Genomic DNA, 19,122 nt, shown 5'->3' on the forward strand with positions numbered 1-19,122 from the left:
TGCCAATCCTCAGGAACATACAGAGTTTTAATCATTTGAGGAAATATAGTTTTTATTTTTTATTTTTTTAAGCACAGTTAAAAATGGTATGCTTCCAAGGACCATTCTTATGGCTGGTAGATGACAGATCATCAACCGAAATCACAAATGAAATAATCTTAGCCATCATTTAGTTTGAAATAGATCCACAAGGAATTGAGAAGCACTCCATCCGTTGGGAAATGAGACTCCATACTCGATGTAGAGCTTTCCATGGAGACTGATTCTTTTGTGTTTCCTTAACGTAGAATGAGTAGTTTATTCTTGCCGGCCACCGATAACATATTCGGATGTTTGCAGGGTACCATATTATATTGCTAGGATTTCATCGAGTTTTTTAAAGCTGTCATGGCTCATCGCTGTAGGATCTGTGAACCAAAGGCCTCTGGGCAGGACACTTTTGGAGGTTCTGGAACGATTGCTTCTAACCTATAAATAAAGGGGAGCTATCTCATTCTCTGGCAGTGGGTGGCTTCATATGCAGCACTCAGAAGATTGTACTTAAGTATGGAACCCATTATCTCTAAGCCGCGGCCTCAGAACTAGATTGGCTGAATAATCTTAACCTTTGATTCTTGTATACATTTTTTGTTGAATCAGAGCATGGGATTTTTATTTTTATTTTTTCATTTTTAACCATCTAATTAAAGTCCAATTAGGTTGGGTTGACCTACGGATCAATTGGGCCAACCTGCTTCGAAGCCAAGTTTGGGCCACAAGATAAGCTGGGTTGTGGGTTAAGCTCAGGCCAAAAAAGTAGCCCATTTAAATTAAAGGGTCGAGCTCAATTTTAGGCCAACTAGATCCAACCCACCTGCATTATTGAATTAATGGATCAGGCCAAGTGACCCAACTTAACCCATAAACAAAAACAAAAGTATCCTAATATACACATGTGATTGCTCTTATGTGAGTGTATAGATGAGATGAAACATACACATGTATCTAAGCCTTATCCCAACTAATTGGGGTCGGCCGCATGAATCCTTTTCCACCATTCTACTCTATAAATGGTCGATAACTTCCATTACATCGTATAGGTCATCAAGTCTTTTCTTACTACCTCCATACCCATCCTTCGAATTATACCCACTCACTCCTAACTGGCACAGGAGAAGCCTAATATAAGAGATTAAAGTTGGTGCATAGGTCAGGTTGTGCAGGTCGGCGAAACCCAACCCAACTACAATTAAATGGGTTCTGAGTTGGACTGAACAAGACTCATTGCCAGGCAGGCCTACCACTAATCTGACAATCAAATAATCAAATTCATACATAATGCATCTAAAATGGACCAATGTATGCAAATTTTCAAGTAATTTGTAAGTGCCTACCTATCATCCATCACACTAACAGATAGTATCAAAGTTGTTCCCATGAATAGAATTGATTTTCTAACAATAATCCATCAACATTTGGCAAAAAGTTCACCCCTTCTGGCCAACCAGACTGTCCATCTAGAAATGGCAAAAGCCTCACCAATCTGAGATCTTAATCATCAATGCAAAGTGGAGTTAGAAACTGCTATTCCAAACTCTCATTTATTTCTCACTTGGAGGGGTGTGATCTCAGATGATTGGGATGCTTTATGTATCCTATCTATTGTGGAAACATTTATAATCGCATGGTGGGGCAAAAGGGGCAAGCTTAGCATTTATCCAGTATGAAAATTTGGATAACAGGAATTGCACTTCCACTCACACTTTGCACACAGCGTATCTCTTCACATACATCGGCCACTAATGTTATCACAGGGTGTTAATGCATCAGGTCTGTGGACTGCCCACGACTTGGGTATATGCCCTCCAGCCTATCTTAACCCAAGTGGATCAGAAAATGAATAGGATTGACCAAAAAACATCAATTGACTACATTCAAATGTAAATGTAATACATTCCCTCCATGTATATCTGAAGTGCACTCGTATGTTAGCAGAAGATACTCATGAAAACTTGCCTTGACATTAAAGTTGAAAATTGTGGAGTGAGGGTAACCTTAACGACAAGGGTCTTCTTCAGTTGTCCAACATCTCTCTTTCAATTTATGCCGTGTTTGAATCTGGTTCGATCGCAGACTGTAATCCCTTGCGGATCATCATTTGCGCATAAAACTCAGCATGCTCCTGCTCACCAGGATAAATTAGTCAGACATTGAGTGAAAAAATCAGTTTAATGAAAGAAAAAGGCAAACATGCAAAGACGCTGGGCTGTCAACGGGCTGGGACTGATGGCCGGGCCTATTCAAAATTTTGATTTTGCCTGGCCGTGGCAGGCCCATTGAAACCCAACCAGATGAAAGGAAGAAAAGGAAATGAATTTTCGCGGCCGTTTGGCATTGTGGATTCTGAGGGATTTGTGGGGATTTCAGTATTTTGGGTTGTTTAGTAGCTAGGATTTTGATTCCTCCAGAATCCCTCAAAAGAGCCTTTTTTTGCAAATCCCAGCTTAACGCTGTTTTACAAAATCCTCTCAATTCCACTGGTTTCAGAAGCCACTGGATTCCATGGGATTTTAAATCCAAGCTGCCAAGCGACCCCTTAGCAATTTCTATAGACATAGCATGTGTATGCATTTGGGGTATCTTTGCAAAAAAAAAAAAGTATTTTGGGGAGTTTGATCATTCATGAATCCACTGTAATTTTGATTGTTCAATCATATTCATGTATCTACCATAATTTTGAGTTCCTAAAAAGAAATTGGCTCTAAAAGCAAGATGTAACCATGAGAAAACTAAGATTCAGCCATAAAATTCAATAACAGTATTGAAACAAAGGAATACCTTCAGAGCAACTATAACAACAGCTACACCATTTTTCCGCGATTCATGAAAGAGACTTCTTGCTTCATCAAGTGTGACAGATGGAACCACTTGTGGTAAGACCTTCTCCACTACGGATGAGAAAAGAAGAAGAAGAAGAAGCTTTAATATTTATTTTATCGGTAAGAAGCAACTTCAATATTGCTAAGGATATATATATATATATATATATATATATATATATATATATATATATATATATATATAACATATTAAGAATGGAATTGAGAGACACTATTTTGATGAGAACATTTATCTACTCATGGTGAATGGGAGAAAAACAGAATGCAGTTTCGAAACCCAAGGATATTTATTCTCTACTTCTTTTCTTTTTTCCTTCCACATAATTTGGCATTTGCACATGAGAACCAAAAATGAATAAATAAATAAATAAACAAACAATAAAAATCAATAAAATCAAGAGATAACACCCAGTTTCAAGAACTTTTTTGTCTTACTCTGTGGGAGGAGGAAACACACACACGCACAGGCATATTTATTGGAATGCAAATAAAGCCATGTGATGTTGCATGTAGTATTAAGCCAATACTATTTGAAAGACTTCTCAGTCATACCTAATTTTTCAGTATGGCGTGCATCATCGATCAGCAAAACCTTGTAGCTATCTCCGCCCCTAGTACCTTTCTCGTCAGTGACCCTTCCAATGTCTCCTCCTGCAGATTCAAGGAAATCATTTACTTGCGCAAATCACTGAACTAGAAGAGACATACAAAGGCATAAACTTTGGAAACTAATAATCCAACAGAGTATTTTTCTGTTTATGAAAAAATCTAAATGTTTAATGCCTAGCAAATCTAATCAAGTCTTAATGCCAAATAACTTCAAACAATGAAGAAGTCAACTTGCAGCCAAGATTTATGGTGAAATTGATAACGTTAAAAAACAATCGCTGAAGGGTAACAACTGTACTGTAAACTGTAAAACTGATAATGTTAAAGTACAATCGATGAAGGGTAACCAATGTATTGCAGAATCAATATCAAAAACTGATGCAGGCCGACGGCCCACCACGGCCCACTGCAGGGCTCAACAATAACATAGGCCCATATCCCACCATTGAGCCCAACATATGCTGATTTTTGTACTGTTTATTTATAGATTTGGTACCTAATTTAGGGATTGCAATTTACAATTTTTGGAAGATATAGGGGCTGATTTAATGATGTGATTGAAGATAGGAAACTGATTTAGAGAAGTAATTAGGAATATTTTCTATATCTACTTTTACTATTTTTATGCTTTTACCATCTTAGGTTAGATTAGATTGATTTGAAATAAGTAATGATTGATTTGAAATCAATCTAATAGTTGAGGGAAATTTCATTAAAGATTCATTTAAGGTCTATAAAAGGGAGAATGGGGCAGGAGTTAGTCATTCTAATGTTTTTTGAAGTGTGATTTTTTTTTAAGTATTGTAAAAGAAGTTCGGATCAATAAAGTTCTCTGCCTCTCTGCTCTAATATTCTTGTGGGTGTACTCTTGTCCATTTCTTTGTATTTCAGGTATCAAGATCTCAATGACTCAATAATCAGGTTGCAACAAAAATCACTGGCCAGAAATAATAACTAAGAAACCATTCCTCGTATTCATAAGATTGGTGGGACAAAACCTGATGACACAAAACAAACAACTAATTCATTGTATTATTACATTCATCATGACAACAATCACAGTGAAAGATACACCAAACATTGAAGATGTATGAGGGGAGTAAGAATTAGCAGAAACAGTAAAGCTAAAATCCAAATAGAACTTTATTCATTTTTACAGGAGTTCATTGTTTGCTTTTGTGGCTCAGTGAGACAATTCCCATCACATCTCATGCATACCCTTCTGTTATAATGGGGGGAAAACTAAGGCCTTGTTTGGTTGACACTTAAAAATGATTTCATCTCATTTTAGTTGACAGTAATAATGTATTAAAGATCATATTTTACATAAATTATGAATTATCAAGATCATTTTTAATTCTTACCAAAATCTTGAAGACATAATTACTGATTAAAATAAGATGAACTCGTTTTTAAGAGGCAACCAAACAGGACCTAAGTCTAGTTAATGATGTATATCCCCTAAACAAATGAGGTGCCAGATACTCAAGAAGAACGTTGGTGACCAACCCGTGCACCGTTCCATGGTGCATTTCATTGATTGTATAAACCCATGACACCTAACAATGTGAAATGTCCAATTGGGCCTTGTGAGACAAGTGTTTCTTACACTAGTGATGATGTTTCATGGCAGCATATCACCCATATGCTCTTGCTTTCTTGCGATTGGTTGAAGTTAGCATGGCTAGCATGACAAATAGCTTTTCTTGGACTACTACACCAAGCCATAGAGTCCGGGAATGGTAGGGTTCACACCAGATATCTGGGAACATCACTGCTATGGCCGACCAACTGGAAGGTCATGATCTGTCCTACACTAAGCAAACGTTGGGGAAACTAATGCTCTGTTCCCTGATTGTTCACTTGTACAAGGAAGCATTGGATGATAGTTTGTATAACTAGTGTTTCGAGCTGACCTATCTCTATTTTTGGATATTGATTCCTCCTAAGAGATTCATTTCATCTTTTATATTCATGAAATAAGTTTGTTGTGGCTGCAAAAAGCAAATTTATTACCAGGACAAGTTTCCTGTGTCGAACAAGGTAATCTCCCTGTTGTGCATGGGATTTTGTACACATGGGAACCATGGTTGGTTAATCCGAGCCACAAATCCAATGGTCTCATCATGGATGGACCATCCCCAAGAGATCTCCCAAATTGGAAGATCTTTCCGTCGAAGTTGTTTACCGGTAATAAAATTCTGTTTATCATGTTTGGGTACTAGGAATGTCATACTAGTGGATTCAGGAAACTGCGCTTGGGTACTGGGAAAGATTTGCCAGGACTGCTATTGTGGGTATTCATTTTAAAAGAAATTCGAAATATGACCTTTGGCAGGGAATTCATTACTATGGAATTTGCAAGCTAGCTCCTCCCCAAGGAATTTCAAACCTTCTCTTTTGGGTTCCAACAGGAAACCAATACCAAGTATTTCCAGGGTTCCAAATGAAAGGAATTGCATGTACTTGCAGATTCCATTTCCACATAGCCTATTACATTGTTTCTTCCTCTCTTTTTTTTTTTTTTAAAATAAAATTAATTCAATCATTACCAACAACAATCAAGAAATTAAAATAGATAAGGAAAGAAAACAAAAGAAATTCTGCATTCTTTCATAGAAAGAACTACAATATAAATCAAAACGAGCAGCAGCGAAGAACACAAAAGAAAGAAAGAATTCAGGAAATAAACCAGCATCACTTCATCCATACATTAATCAATTCAAAAAAACGAAAAAGAAAAAAATAAAAAACTGAGATCCAATAAAGGAAGCGCACGAATTCACTGCAAAGGAGAATGGGCGGGAATCCCAACGCACATCCAGGTGGGATTCCCACGCAATTCCGCTCCGGATGCGCACATGGATTCCCTCCAACAATCTCCTATCCACCAATGGGAAATGGATCTACCTTCTTCGGCTTGGATCATGCGATCGAATTGGGACTGATCGAATGTGGGGCGTTCCAAGAGACCAGCTCCTCCTCCTGACGATCCGAACCGCGCGATTGCAAACAAGGGGGCCACCACCTCCTTTTCTTGGGTCCTCTTCAATGCAAGAAATCTCGCACGGCCAGAGAAATGAGGAAGAGGTGTAGAGAGCTTGACAGAAGAGAACGTTGCTGCACTGTTGCGGATAGCCATTTCCATTCAAGAACAAGAAACAAAGAAGAAAGAAAAGAGAATTTTAGGGTTTAAGAAAAGAGCGAGGAATAGGGTTTTACAGAGAAAGATCTTCAAGGATCAAGAGATGAGAAGTAACATAGGCTAACGGACTTAAATAGGATTATTATGCTTTTATTTTTATTTTTTAATTTCTTTCTGGAAAATATGTGGCCCACCAAAACGCTTTTTATTTATTTAATAATTAATTTAGAGAAATGCTCCCGTGCAATCGAGAGCAGTTATAAGTTATAGTGCTCCCTATTTCATTTAACTTGGACCGTCCAATCGATTGATTTGAACTGTCTTTGAAATGCACAGCATATTTCATCAGCTACGTTGCCAAAAATCATACTGATCGGATGATCTAATCAATCCTTAATTTAGATTTATTTTTAATAGCCATCTTTTTTCAAAGCCATGGATGGGATATTTAGATTTGCCTAACAAAAATGATTATTTAGAATCATAAGCAACCCATGGTAGGCCTCAAATTGTTTCTTCGATAAATGTTGTACAAATGATCTTGACCGTCCATGTTAGGCCTCAAATCATTGACGAGATGATTAATATTTTTCTGATTGGTGAGATCTTTACATCAAAACCCATGAAGTGTGTGTTCGACATAATGAACGGTCTAGATCAATGAAATGGATTTTCTAAATGTTCCAATGCAACGAGGAGCACTATAACTTACGGTGCGCTGCGAGCACTGGAACATTTCTGGTCATTTTATTTCCTTCTTTTTTCTTTTTGTGGGTATCACGTCGCCGCACCAGCATGTTTGCCCTTTAAAACAAAAATAATAATAATTTATTATTATTTTTTTATGTTCGAGACTACCGGGTGAATTTTGCACGTAGCCGGATTAGCGACTGGCAGCCACTCGAAGTGACGTAACTAAATTCTGTGGGCCCCACTATGACATATGTATTCTATCCACACTGTCCATCCATTTGGAGAGATCGTTTTAGGGCATGAGCCAAAGAACGAGACAGATCCAAAGCTAAAGTGGACCCCACCACAGAAAACAGTGGGGATTGAACGCCTAACATTAAAAACTTATGGGGCTGCAAAAGTTTCGATAAGCTGATATCTGTGCTTTCCCTTGTTCTGTTAACTTATGAACATGTTGCATCTCAAAAACACATCATGGTGGCCCCAGGAAGGTTTCAACAGTGGACGTCACTGCCCACACAGTTTGTGTGGTGGGGTCTACTTAGGGTTCGGATCTGACTCACTATTCGGCTCATCCCTAAAATGATCTCTCCAAATGCATGGACGGTGTGGATACAGAAAACACATCATGGTGGGGCCCATAGAACGTGATTATGTCACTTCAGCAGTGAATCTCGCTACTGACGCTGTAAGTAGCTAATCCGGGTCTTTTGCCATTTGCGTGGAACGTGCATGAGATCCGCCCCTTCCGCCAGCTGCACTGTTTGTGTTCAATCTCGAACTCAATAATCAGGTGGGCCAGACCAGTCGAGATGATATGATCGTTGTTAGTTATGGGCCCACCATTCTTTTTATATGCCATCCAATCCGTTCATGTGGGGCATCTCCCCGCGATGAAGCGACATCCCAAAAATCATATTGTTCCATAACTCAGGTGGACCACACCATATAAATTGAGAAGATTTAGGAATGATTGTACACTGGTCCATATGGTGTGGCCCACTTGAGTTTTAGATCGGCCTGATTTTCTGCGATCATGAAAAAACACGGGGCGGATCTCATGCTTTAGGCTGTGTACTTGTAAAGCCAGTGTTTTTGTTTAAAAAGTAGTGGTGACTCATCTTCGTCACATGTGGCATTGATGCACATCTATCCAGACCATCCAATTTATGGGTCCCACTGGATGGACCATATAACTAAAATCATATGGATCAAGCAATACTAGCCATTCAATCAATGCCTATGGATGGTTACAGTTAAAATAGCGAGTGATCCAAAATTCGGAGAGAAAAAACAGACGGTTAATAGTCTTCTAATTGCAACTTTTGGCCATGCTCAGTCCACAGTTGTGCCAGCCATTTGTATTCACTTACATGTTGGAAGAGTTGCCACTGTTTTATAAATAGTGCAAAACAAACACAGAAGTCTAGCCTATTTTATTTTATTTTAATTTATTTGTTTTTTTTTAATGGCGAATATATATGTGGAAGTTAGATATTGGTAGATTTTTTTTAATTTTTTAATTTTATTTTTGGAAAATAGCATATATTAGTGTGATTAATACAATTACATAGCCTACTTTTTTTCTTTTTCTTTTTTTCTCTTTTTCTCTTTTGTTAGCTTGTTATTACACCCCACTAACAGTTCACACATCACAGTTAGCCACCCCCCACTGGGGAATAGATACCAAGACCTTTGAAAGGAGGTATCTTTCACTCAGCCTACCACTTGAGCTATGGACCAGGGTGTAATTACATCGCTCCATTGCAATGGAGACTATCACTACTTGCAAATGGTGATCGGTGATCATATGATCAGTATGATTCTTTGACAGTTGCCCATCCATGATAGGGCCCAAATAATGGACGGTCCAGATTCTCTGATGATAATTGACTGTCCAAAAAACTTGATCCCTCGAGTTCATGTTCATAACAAGGGCTGTCAAAAGAAGTATCATACGCGGACGTGGCAAACCTGAGATTGCACATTTCTTGTGAGGATACAATGCCCCCCCAAGTAAAGGTATGGTACAAGTTGGCTTACATTTTCATAAGTGTAGCTCATTGCTTAGGGAGATCCAAACCATTGATTTTATGGACCCCATTCTGACTAGTCTATGCACCTACTTACATTTTCATAGGTGTAGCTCATTGTTTAGGGATCCAAACCATTGATTTTATGGACCCCATTATGACTAGTCCATGCACCAAAAAACTCAAATGGGATGATGTTAAACTTTCAATGGATTGCAATGGATGGGAAAGAAGAGACAACAAGGGTTCCCATGCATCCAATACAAGGCCAAGTTATGATGCAGCAAGGACTAGAATTTCAGATTGTATGTACAGGGCAACTTGCAAGATTTGATAATGATTAAGTGATAATAAGAATGTGGGGTTTTTTCTCGAAAGATAGGTTATTTTGTGCCTTACACGAGAAATAACTTTCAGAATATCAGTTTAAATAAAACAAAAGAAAAATTTTACAATTGCTCAAGCAATTAGAAGAATGAGTATCTTGAAGAAACTGCTTGATATTAGGTAAAGAACAAATCCAGCGTATGAGTGTAAACTTGGATTACAACTAAATATTATAATTAATAATTATTACTACTATTAAGATAAGTTAAGATAAAAGATAAATCGATAGATTTGTTGTTTGATTAGTTTTGAGATTTGTTAGTTGATTTTTGGGTATCTTGCTCTTCTGATTTTCTCTATTATTTATAGATTTTTGTTGTAGTTTATTTTTTCAAATACTTCCACCATTACTGCAACTGCTACTGCAGTTGAAAAGTTTTTCTAAATTATTTTCTTATCTGCATCCTTCTTTTGTGACTATTTATCTTCCGCTCGGCCAAATTTTGCTTTGGTTGATAATCATTCATCGGCCACACATCAGCTGCACCATTTTTGTTAGTCATCCAATGACATGTAATATTAATTTTTATAAATGTTTTTCTCTTTAATATGGCATCTAAATTATGGCCATGTATTCTTCTAAATCATATTTTCTTTATTGACATGTTTCCCTCTATCAACTCTCTACCTGGATGTCTCTCGGCCACTTCATTTCTGTCAGCCAATGTTTTGTTGCTCTCGATCACCTTTTATATCTTAAATGGTTCAACCTCATATTTTGTATGCCAATCACATTACTCCACTGACCATCCATTAACGTGGAGAATTAGATTTACACCATCTGTAATCCTGCAAAAAATGTTTTAAACCTTTGAAGATCTTTTTATCCACTTTTTATTCTTCATGTAATGCCACTTGTTGCCCTCTTATTTGCTCTGTCAGAGTAGCGAGAAATAGAGTACAACATGGTGATAATCATAGCCTACCTTTTGCTTGGATTGTATGCTCCACGTGTTCCACGCATTGGGAAAAAAATATCAGCAGCATCAGATCATTTTTCATACTTGGGGTTATAGCAAGCGGGATGCACTTTTACATTACTACACTATCAAATTAATAGAAAAAGTATGTGCATTTGAATAAAATATTTTCATTGCAATACAAAGTAGAATTGTAATAATTATAAATACCTTTACATATCTCCTAGTACATCACCATTTGACCGTTACACTTAATTTTCCAACAAAACTCAACATTGTAACAAGTGAGCCCCCCAGCCCCCAATGATATATATGTTATATCTACACGTCAATTCAGTTTTTAAGATCATTTTTGTATATAAGCCCAACAATATGGCATATCCAAATCACAAGTAAGACCACCTCATATTTTGACTCATGCCCTGAAATCATCTGACAAAATCTTGAATATTTAAAATTCTACACTCCTGAAATTGCTAGGGTAAAACAGTGGACATGCATGCGCTAGAAGCTTCCAGTATTTTCTTGAACCTATCATTGTCTTGGAACACCAGCCACATGATTTTAAAGAATGTCAGTCCCATATTTGAGGGTCTTTGAATAACACCCATACAAAATGTCCGTACCTTATCAAAATAAATAAATGTAGTCAAAATAAATAAATGTAGAAAAAGAAAAGGAAAAAGATTGAAGCATGTGTTTTGTACTGAAACAATAGAGATGTGTTGTTCATTCCAATGAACGTTCAGGATTCAATTGCTGGATCTCTTTTGGTCCCAAAGTCTACGGTTCTTATCCCACCTCTCTATAGAGTGACACTAAATTCAAATGTATCTAAATCACATCCAATAGACTTCAATTGCTTGTCCATTCCAAGTAATAATAGCATCATGTTCTCCATCAGAAAATGAGACATGTCCCCAGCAACAAACTCAATAACAACACCATCCACCTCAATCAAACTACACCCAGGCACCTTCTTCACCTTCTTCTCTTCCATTCCCTTCCTCACTTTCGCCACATCTTCCCATCTTTTAGCTGAGGCGTACATGTTTGAAAGGAGCACATGGACCCCACCATGATCAAGCCTCAGGTCCACCAAGTTCTCCACTGTTTTCTCGCCCAGGTCAACCTCACCGTGCACTCTACAAGCATTGAGCAGTGCCCCCAAGACGTATGAGTCGGGCTCCATGGGCATCTCACACACCAATCTCTTTGCCTCTTTGAGCATCCCTGCACGGCCATATAGGTCAACCAAGCAACCATAATGTTCGACGCCAGGCTTGATCTCATAGACCTTGTTCATGCTTTCAAAGAATCGCCGCCCGTCTTCCACCAAACCCATTCGACTGCAGGCGCTGAGGACACATATCAGCGTGACTTCGTTTGGCTTAATTCCTTCATTTTGCATCTTCACGAACAACTCAATTGCACTTTTGCTGTGCCCATGATTTGCTAGACCAGAAATCATAGAAGTCCACGCAAAAACATCTCTCGCAGGCATCTCATCAAACACTTGCCAAGCAGTTTTTATACACCCGCATTTTGCATACATGTCTATAAGTGCAGTTCCTAAAACTCGATCCAATTCAACCCTATTTCTATCCACGTAAGCATGAATCCATCTTCCTTGGTCCAAGGCCCCAAGAAAAGCACAAGCAGAGAGCACCCCAACAATCCCAGCATGATTAGGCTGACATCCGGCAAGCTGCATCTCATTGAAAAGTTCCAGAGCTTCTTTGAACATACCCACTTGTGCATAACTAGTAATCATGGCACTCCAAGAAACCGCATTTCTCTCAGGCATTTGATCGAACAGCTGACGGGCAGTACCGACTTGCCCCAGTTTTGCATACCCATTGAGCATTGCGGTCCAAGAGACCACATCCCTATTCAAGCTGTTGTCGAACAATCTGCGAGCTGAAGAGATAAAATTACAATTCACATACATCTGAATCAAACCATTCAGGACGAAATCGTATGATTCCCATCCAAGCCTAATGATCTGGGAATGGAATTTCTGCCCGTCCAAATAGGCGGAAAGATCAATACAAGCTCTAAGGTTGAAAGAGAAGGTGTAATTGTTAGGCAAGTGGCCCGATTCGAGCATTTGTTTGTAGACGGAGAGGGCTCGAATGGGTTGATTTTTTTCGGCAAAAGCCCTTATCATGGTGTTCCAAATGAAGGTGCTTGGGTGGGGGAGATGGCGAAAGATGAGGTGGGCGTAATCGAGATCGCCCCGGTCGGAGATTGCACAGAAGGCGATGATCTTCCCAGCCGCGAACGGATCGGAGAGGGTCCCAGAGACAACGAGGTGGGCCTGGATTTGCTTGATTTGGGTCATGGTTAGATGGCATTGTTGTAAGAGGGAGAGCGTTCTCTTGTTCGATTTGAAATGTCTGGTGAAGGGAGAGATCATTAGCCGTTGGGAGTTGAGACTTTTTTAAAAAAACGGGTGGGTTATTTAAAGAGGCATAGATATGGGAAGCGGATTGCGTCCTACCCCCGCCTGTACGGTAATCCGTACAGGCAGGGATCTGTGGGGCCCACCGTGATGTTTGGGTTTTATCTACGCCGTTCATCCATTTTTCCAGATGATTTTAAGTATATGAAACCAAAAATGAGGCAGATCCAAGGCTCAAGTAAACGACACAGTGGGGATTGAACTCTCACCATTAAAAACTTCTTGTGAACGGCAGAAGTTTTGGATCAATCTGATATTTGTGTTTTCCCATCATCCAGGTCTGTATGACCTTATGAACAGGTTGGATGGAATATAAACATCACTTTGGCCCCTATGAAGGTTTCAACGGTGAGTTTCATTATGGCCGCTGCTTCCTATGGTGCGGTCCACTTGAGCATTGGACCTGCCTATTTTTAGATTCATACCCTAAGATGATCTGATAAAACGGATGGACGGCGTGGATAAAGCCCATAGGGTGCGTACCATCTTTCCACTGTAAAACGCAAGTACTTAATCCTGATAAGTGGGGCCCACGGTTTGGTAATCCAGACCATTCAAATCTTGATTTATATCATGGATTGAGCATGAGTAAAAAATAATATTATTAGACTGAAAGATCAAAGAGACTAATACCAGAAAATTATACGTTGAATATGGACCGTTGTAATGTTTCTTCTCTCAACAATCTACCTGTAGCTCATAAGTAGAATGTTATGATTGCTTTATCAGGGTAAGCTTCAAGGGATAGTCCATCAGCGGTTGAAAATAATTGATCAATGGTATGGATTGTCTAAGATATTATCCCCACTTGTTAGAATTAGAAACAAGGGCTAGTTTGGAATGTAGGATTAATGGTATTGAATTGCGTCACGGGAGTTAATATCATTATTACATAATGATTATATGTATCCTATTGACGTGATATCTTGCTGGATCCAAATACACAGTATTAGATGAAACCTATTATGGATTTATAATCAAGGGATAAGATTTCATAATTGATGTTGGTCACACGCATATATGCAACTCAATTGTCATGTGTAAAGGCGCATGCACTGTTATAAAATATTAATTTTATAAGTATATTTTAAAATAAAAAATAATATATAATATATAAAAAGTGTTTTAAAAACACCTTTTCATGGGTTTTGGGAATAGTCCTACATTGGAAAAAGATGAGGAATTTTTGTGGTTTATATAAAGAGTGTGGAGTATTATAATACTTACTCACATGTTCCAAAGGAGAATGGAACTTGCGTGTTACAGACTGGAACACCCGCGTGCTCGGGCACGGGCTCGGTGCGAGGGCGTGGGCATATGAGGCAGTGTGGCTGTATAGGCGCACTTTGCACTTCAGGGTCCAGCTGTAACTGTTGCATGGCTAGCCCAACAATTAGAAAACGACTAGCTACTGTCTCATAACAGTCAACATGTGGCAGCTTAATAGCCCATTCACAATAGTCAGAAAATGGCTAGTTTTCTTCAACAACTAGAAAACGGTCATGAGATTTATTTTCCTGGATCATAACCCCCGGCTACCACAGCCTATATAAACAAGGCCTGGATGGGTTTCCAAACCATCTAACCATACTCTAGCAATACCAATACGAATCAAAGTCTCTCTTCTCTTACAGACCTAAAAAATCAGCAATATAGCAAGGTTAATCAGAACCATCGCTTAAAGAACAGACCAACGGTGTGGTCTAAAACGGTTCAACTGAACCAGTGGCTGAAGAATTGACCAATGTAGTAGTCTAAATCACAAATTCTCTTCTCTTTTCTCTTTTGAGATTTTTCTTTTATTGTTCGATGGAACCAATTTTATGAAATGGCAAAACAGGCTCAAATTTCTTCTGATGGCACTGAAGATCTACTACATATTAGATCCAAATCTGCAAGCACTACCTGAAGCATCCGACAAAGACACACTTGAACAGGTGGCGACTCGCACCAAACGAGCTGAAGATGAACTCTTGTGTCGAGGACAAATTTTGAACGCACTCTCCGACCGCCTGTACAATTTATACCAACAGACGTCATCAGCAAAGGAATCTGTGCCGCTCAACATGCCCGTATGGATGAATGGTGTTGATAAAACACATGCATCAACATGGGCCCATAAATGGAGAGGATTTCTAAATCTCATCAAATCTTCTATTGGGATCAGATGATATAACACCTTGATTAGTCTCCTTCCCATTGTTTCCAAACACCTGTTCCAATTTACATTGGACTAAATGCAATTCCATATCACCTACTCCTACCTAATTCACAGACTGTTTGGATAGGGATACCGTAATTAATTCCAATTATGCATAATATCCTATCAAAACCATACCCTAACATATGTTTGGATTATTACCAAATCATTATTTTCAAAAGTCTCGTTGAAACATGAATTCTCATCAATTTCATTTTTAAAAGTTTGGTTTGAGTAGTAAGTTTAAATTTCATGCTTTTATCATAATAATTTAGCTTTAAATATTATAATATCTTAATTATAAAAAAGTTTAAAATGATTACTTTGTGGAATTAGTCCATGCTTTCCTATTGCCCTATTAATGAAAGAACTTTTCTATTTTTGTTTTCTTTCCCACAAACTAAATAGGCTAAAGGTGGGCCCCAAACAAACCCATTAATGATCAACAGAAACCGATGGGCAGGAAGAGCTTAGTGTAGATTCACATTAAAAAACATGATTGGATAATCACAAGCGTGCATTTTTAAAGCATAGAAAATCGACAGATTAAAAAGAAGAATTTCTCACTCCTGTGCCGAATCTATGACCTCATCTTAAAACTCTTGTAAGTTTACCACTAAGCCATAAGGTTGCAGGTGGAAAAGATGGGGAATTAGGCTATAAGAGACCCTTAAAACATAAGTGGGTCCCACGTCATTAGATCCACTAAAGTAGTATTAGGAATATCAAGGATCTTAATGGCCAGGATTCAAGCAAATAATTCCGCATTGTGGCCCATATCTACACTATATACAATGCTATGATTCGGGGACAATTTTGCCCTTGCAAATAATTTTATGAAAGCACGAGCATTTAATACTAAAAGGATATGGGAAGACATTTTAAATAAAGTTGGGGGCTTTAAAAAGTGGTTGCTTACTAACATATGGTTTTGATTCACCTACACAAAATCAATAAATGGCTTTGATTTTACTGGCAATCACTTAATTTCTCTTTAATTTCTTCATAATTTATCTCATTCCCTAACATTTTCTAGTGGAGTGCGGATCCTCTATTTCCTGAAAATAGAGAGTCGCCGACTCCCTCATTTTCATTAGTCCGCCTCATTCTCCTATTACATAGACAGTTATTTAAATACATAAAAGAAAATTTAGTAAAAATTTATAAAGGAAACCGAAGGATACGACAGCTTCTCTCACGGCTCTTTCTTTTTGGGTTTTCTATTTTGGGATTTTCTGAAATCTTCCTCTTCTATCAAATTTTCTCGATTTGATTTTTAAAATCTTTTTTATTTTAGAAATGTTTTCGATCAAAGCTTCCATTAGAAAAAAAAAACGCCCATTTTTCTACAATTGATTCATTGCCCCTCCTTCCTCAATCTTTTTCTCATGCCATCTCGAGTGCGTGTATGGTTAATCATCTAGGGGTTTCAACACACTGGCCACCGTTCTCCATGTATTGAAGTTTATTTCATTCATTCCTCCCTCGATGATTCATGGCATTTTACAGGTATTTTTTATTATCATTATTTTTAGATTATTTCAATAGACAGCATAAATTTCCAATGCATACATCAAATTGGGCTCCACGGACATGTCTCACTCACATTACAGGATCTGGGGTCCCAATAAATCCATATCCATTTTATATCCGCAACGTCTATCCTTTTTCGGCGATTATTTTAGTGTATGAGCTAAAAAATGAGGTAGATCGAAAGCTTAAGTGGACCATATAGCAAAAACAATTTTGACAATGACATCCACTGTTGCAACTTTCTTAGGATCCACCATGACATTTATTTGTCATATAACATGTTCTTGGGATCACACAAGCCTGGATAAAAGGGGAAACATAGATATAGGGTTAATCAAAAACTTCTGTCACACCAAAGAAGCTTTCAATTATGATCCTTATCTTCGATAATAGTAGGAAACTTACTATAAATTTAATTGTATCTCAAAGATTCTTTTATCTTATATTATTACTTTGTTTGTTTATCATTGTTAATTTGTCCTTAAGCAGTGGTCTATCCTTTTAATTTGACAAGTTTTTCAAGGCATATTGTGCTTAACATAGTGAGTTATTTCTCCTTATGTTTCTGAAATTTTTTATCAAATTTTAAAATGAGATATAAAATTTATGTATGGCCTTAATCGTTATTATTTTTCATGATTGTAGAATGAGTCATTTCAATCACAAAATTATGATTACACCATTGTACTTTTGATGAACGGACTGGACCTTGCAAATGTGCTCTACATTGGCACGTGGAGATGTGCATCAACAACTGCTCATTAATAAACTATTGAAATATAATCATCACATGTTATATTCTTTATGCAAACATTATCAAACATTTTGAAGCTATATGTGGTGCATTTTTTTTTTTTTTTAAATTTTCGTGTTGAAATTGAATGTATTTCCTGCTTCTTGAGCCATCATGTGACATGTTTAAGTTACTGTTAACTATGATGATATACCGAGTTTTTCTATCTTTCTTTTTTCTTTTTCTTTTTTTATCTTTCTTTTTCTTTTTTTTTTTCTTTTTAAGAAGGAAAAAAATTCATTCGAAGTATCAATTTTTTTTTTAAAGGTCAAGAACACTTCTAAAATATCTGTTGTCTCTTCAAAGGATTCATATACAAGAAATGTAGGTTTGATTTATACAAGAGACTTTAATACTTACCTGGCTTGAGCAACTTCATCTAATGCATAATGATGAAGCAACAATATGACCGAAACATTTACAATAACATAAGTAAGTCTTGCCGTCCACTTGGGCCATTATTCTTCATCTTTATTGTGCCAAAACCTAAATAACTCCATCAATGTTGCTTCCTCTACTAGAATATTGGGGAAAAACAAAACCTGCTTCGCGAGTATGATCTAAAGAGCACTAAAGATTACACTTAGCACTGAAATGGGGTTTGAGAACTTACCAGACAAGCTCTCTTAGTGTTCAATTTAGAACATATTCATATATCATCATCTGTTCGTCATTATCAAAAAAGAAACCCATAAGATCAGTTGTATCAAAATAAACACATTTTCGGATCCTAAAGAAACCCACACAATTCAAATGAAATCTTGGAATTAACTTCTAATTAAATTCATACCTAAATATACCCATATACCGAAAATCGCCATAGATTGTTACAAAACCGCAACAAGAAATACAAAATCCATGAAAATTGAATAAATACAGGAAATTCAATCCATACTAACAAAAACCAACACAAACATACCCAGAACCAATCGTGCACATATTTTCTACTTTGGTACCAAATTAGAAGGGATGCAAAAGCACAGGAAACTCAATATCCTCCCAACATAGAATCCAAACTAAAATCTATTAACATTCAAATTGTTCTCTGCATACTGACATTACAATAGTGGTTTTAAAATAACAATAAAAGATATGGAGATCAATTAAAAGAAGAAGAAGAAAAAGAATAAGTAGTTCAGGTACATTGAAAATTTTATACTTGGGAGATTGAAGAGAATAAACACATACTAAGCCATGTTCTTATTTACATGGATTTTAATGCTTGACAAAGAAAGCCTTAAACGTGTTATCGATACTGAAAGTCATGTATAGTGTAAGACCCGTAACCTAGCCTGTACCATTCCATAAACTTCCGCGGTCCTCCCAGTCGAATTGCGACCCGCGACGCGTAGATAGCATTGGCGCACGCTCTTGAGTCACATCCTGTAAACCCAAGCCGACTCAAAACGAGACCTATGTCATTGCGACCACGGCATCGCCGCGGTTTCGACGACGCGTCTCGTGCG

At 37.6% G+C, this 19,122-nt stretch overlaps 2 protein-coding genes across 2 annotated transcripts; both read right to left on the reverse strand.

The window, feature by feature from the left end:
• Positions 1-1,885: 1,885 nt before the first annotated feature.
• On the reverse strand, positions 1,886-6,755 carry LOC131236891 (ATP-dependent Clp protease adapter protein CLPS2, chloroplastic-like). Its single transcript, XM_058234409.1, has 4 exons — positions 6,399-6,755; positions 3,432-3,530; positions 2,818-2,927; positions 1,886-2,161 (listed from the first exon to the last, which is right to left on the reverse strand). The coding sequence occupies exons 1-4, from the start codon at positions 6,634-6,636 to the stop codon at positions 2,081-2,083; spliced, it is 528 nt and encodes a 175-aa protein (XP_058090392.1). The 5' UTR covers positions 6,637-6,755; the 3' UTR covers positions 1,886-2,080.
• A 4,413-nt stretch (positions 6,756-11,168) lies between these two features.
• On the reverse strand, positions 11,169-13,880 carry LOC131236892 (pentatricopeptide repeat-containing protein At5g66520-like). Its single transcript, XM_058234410.1, has one exon. The coding sequence runs from the start codon at positions 13,083-13,085 to the stop codon at positions 11,472-11,474; it is 1,614 nt and encodes a 537-aa protein (XP_058090393.1). The 5' UTR covers positions 13,086-13,880; the 3' UTR covers positions 11,169-11,471.
• Positions 13,881-19,122: the final 5,242 nt, after the last annotated feature.

Source organism: Magnolia sinica, chromosome 2, assembly GCF_029962835.1.
Source record: "Magnolia sinica isolate HGM2019 chromosome 2, MsV1, whole genome shotgun sequence".
In the NCBI taxonomy this organism is placed as follows: Eukaryota; Viridiplantae; Streptophyta; class Magnoliopsida; order Magnoliales; family Magnoliaceae; genus Magnolia; species Magnolia sinica.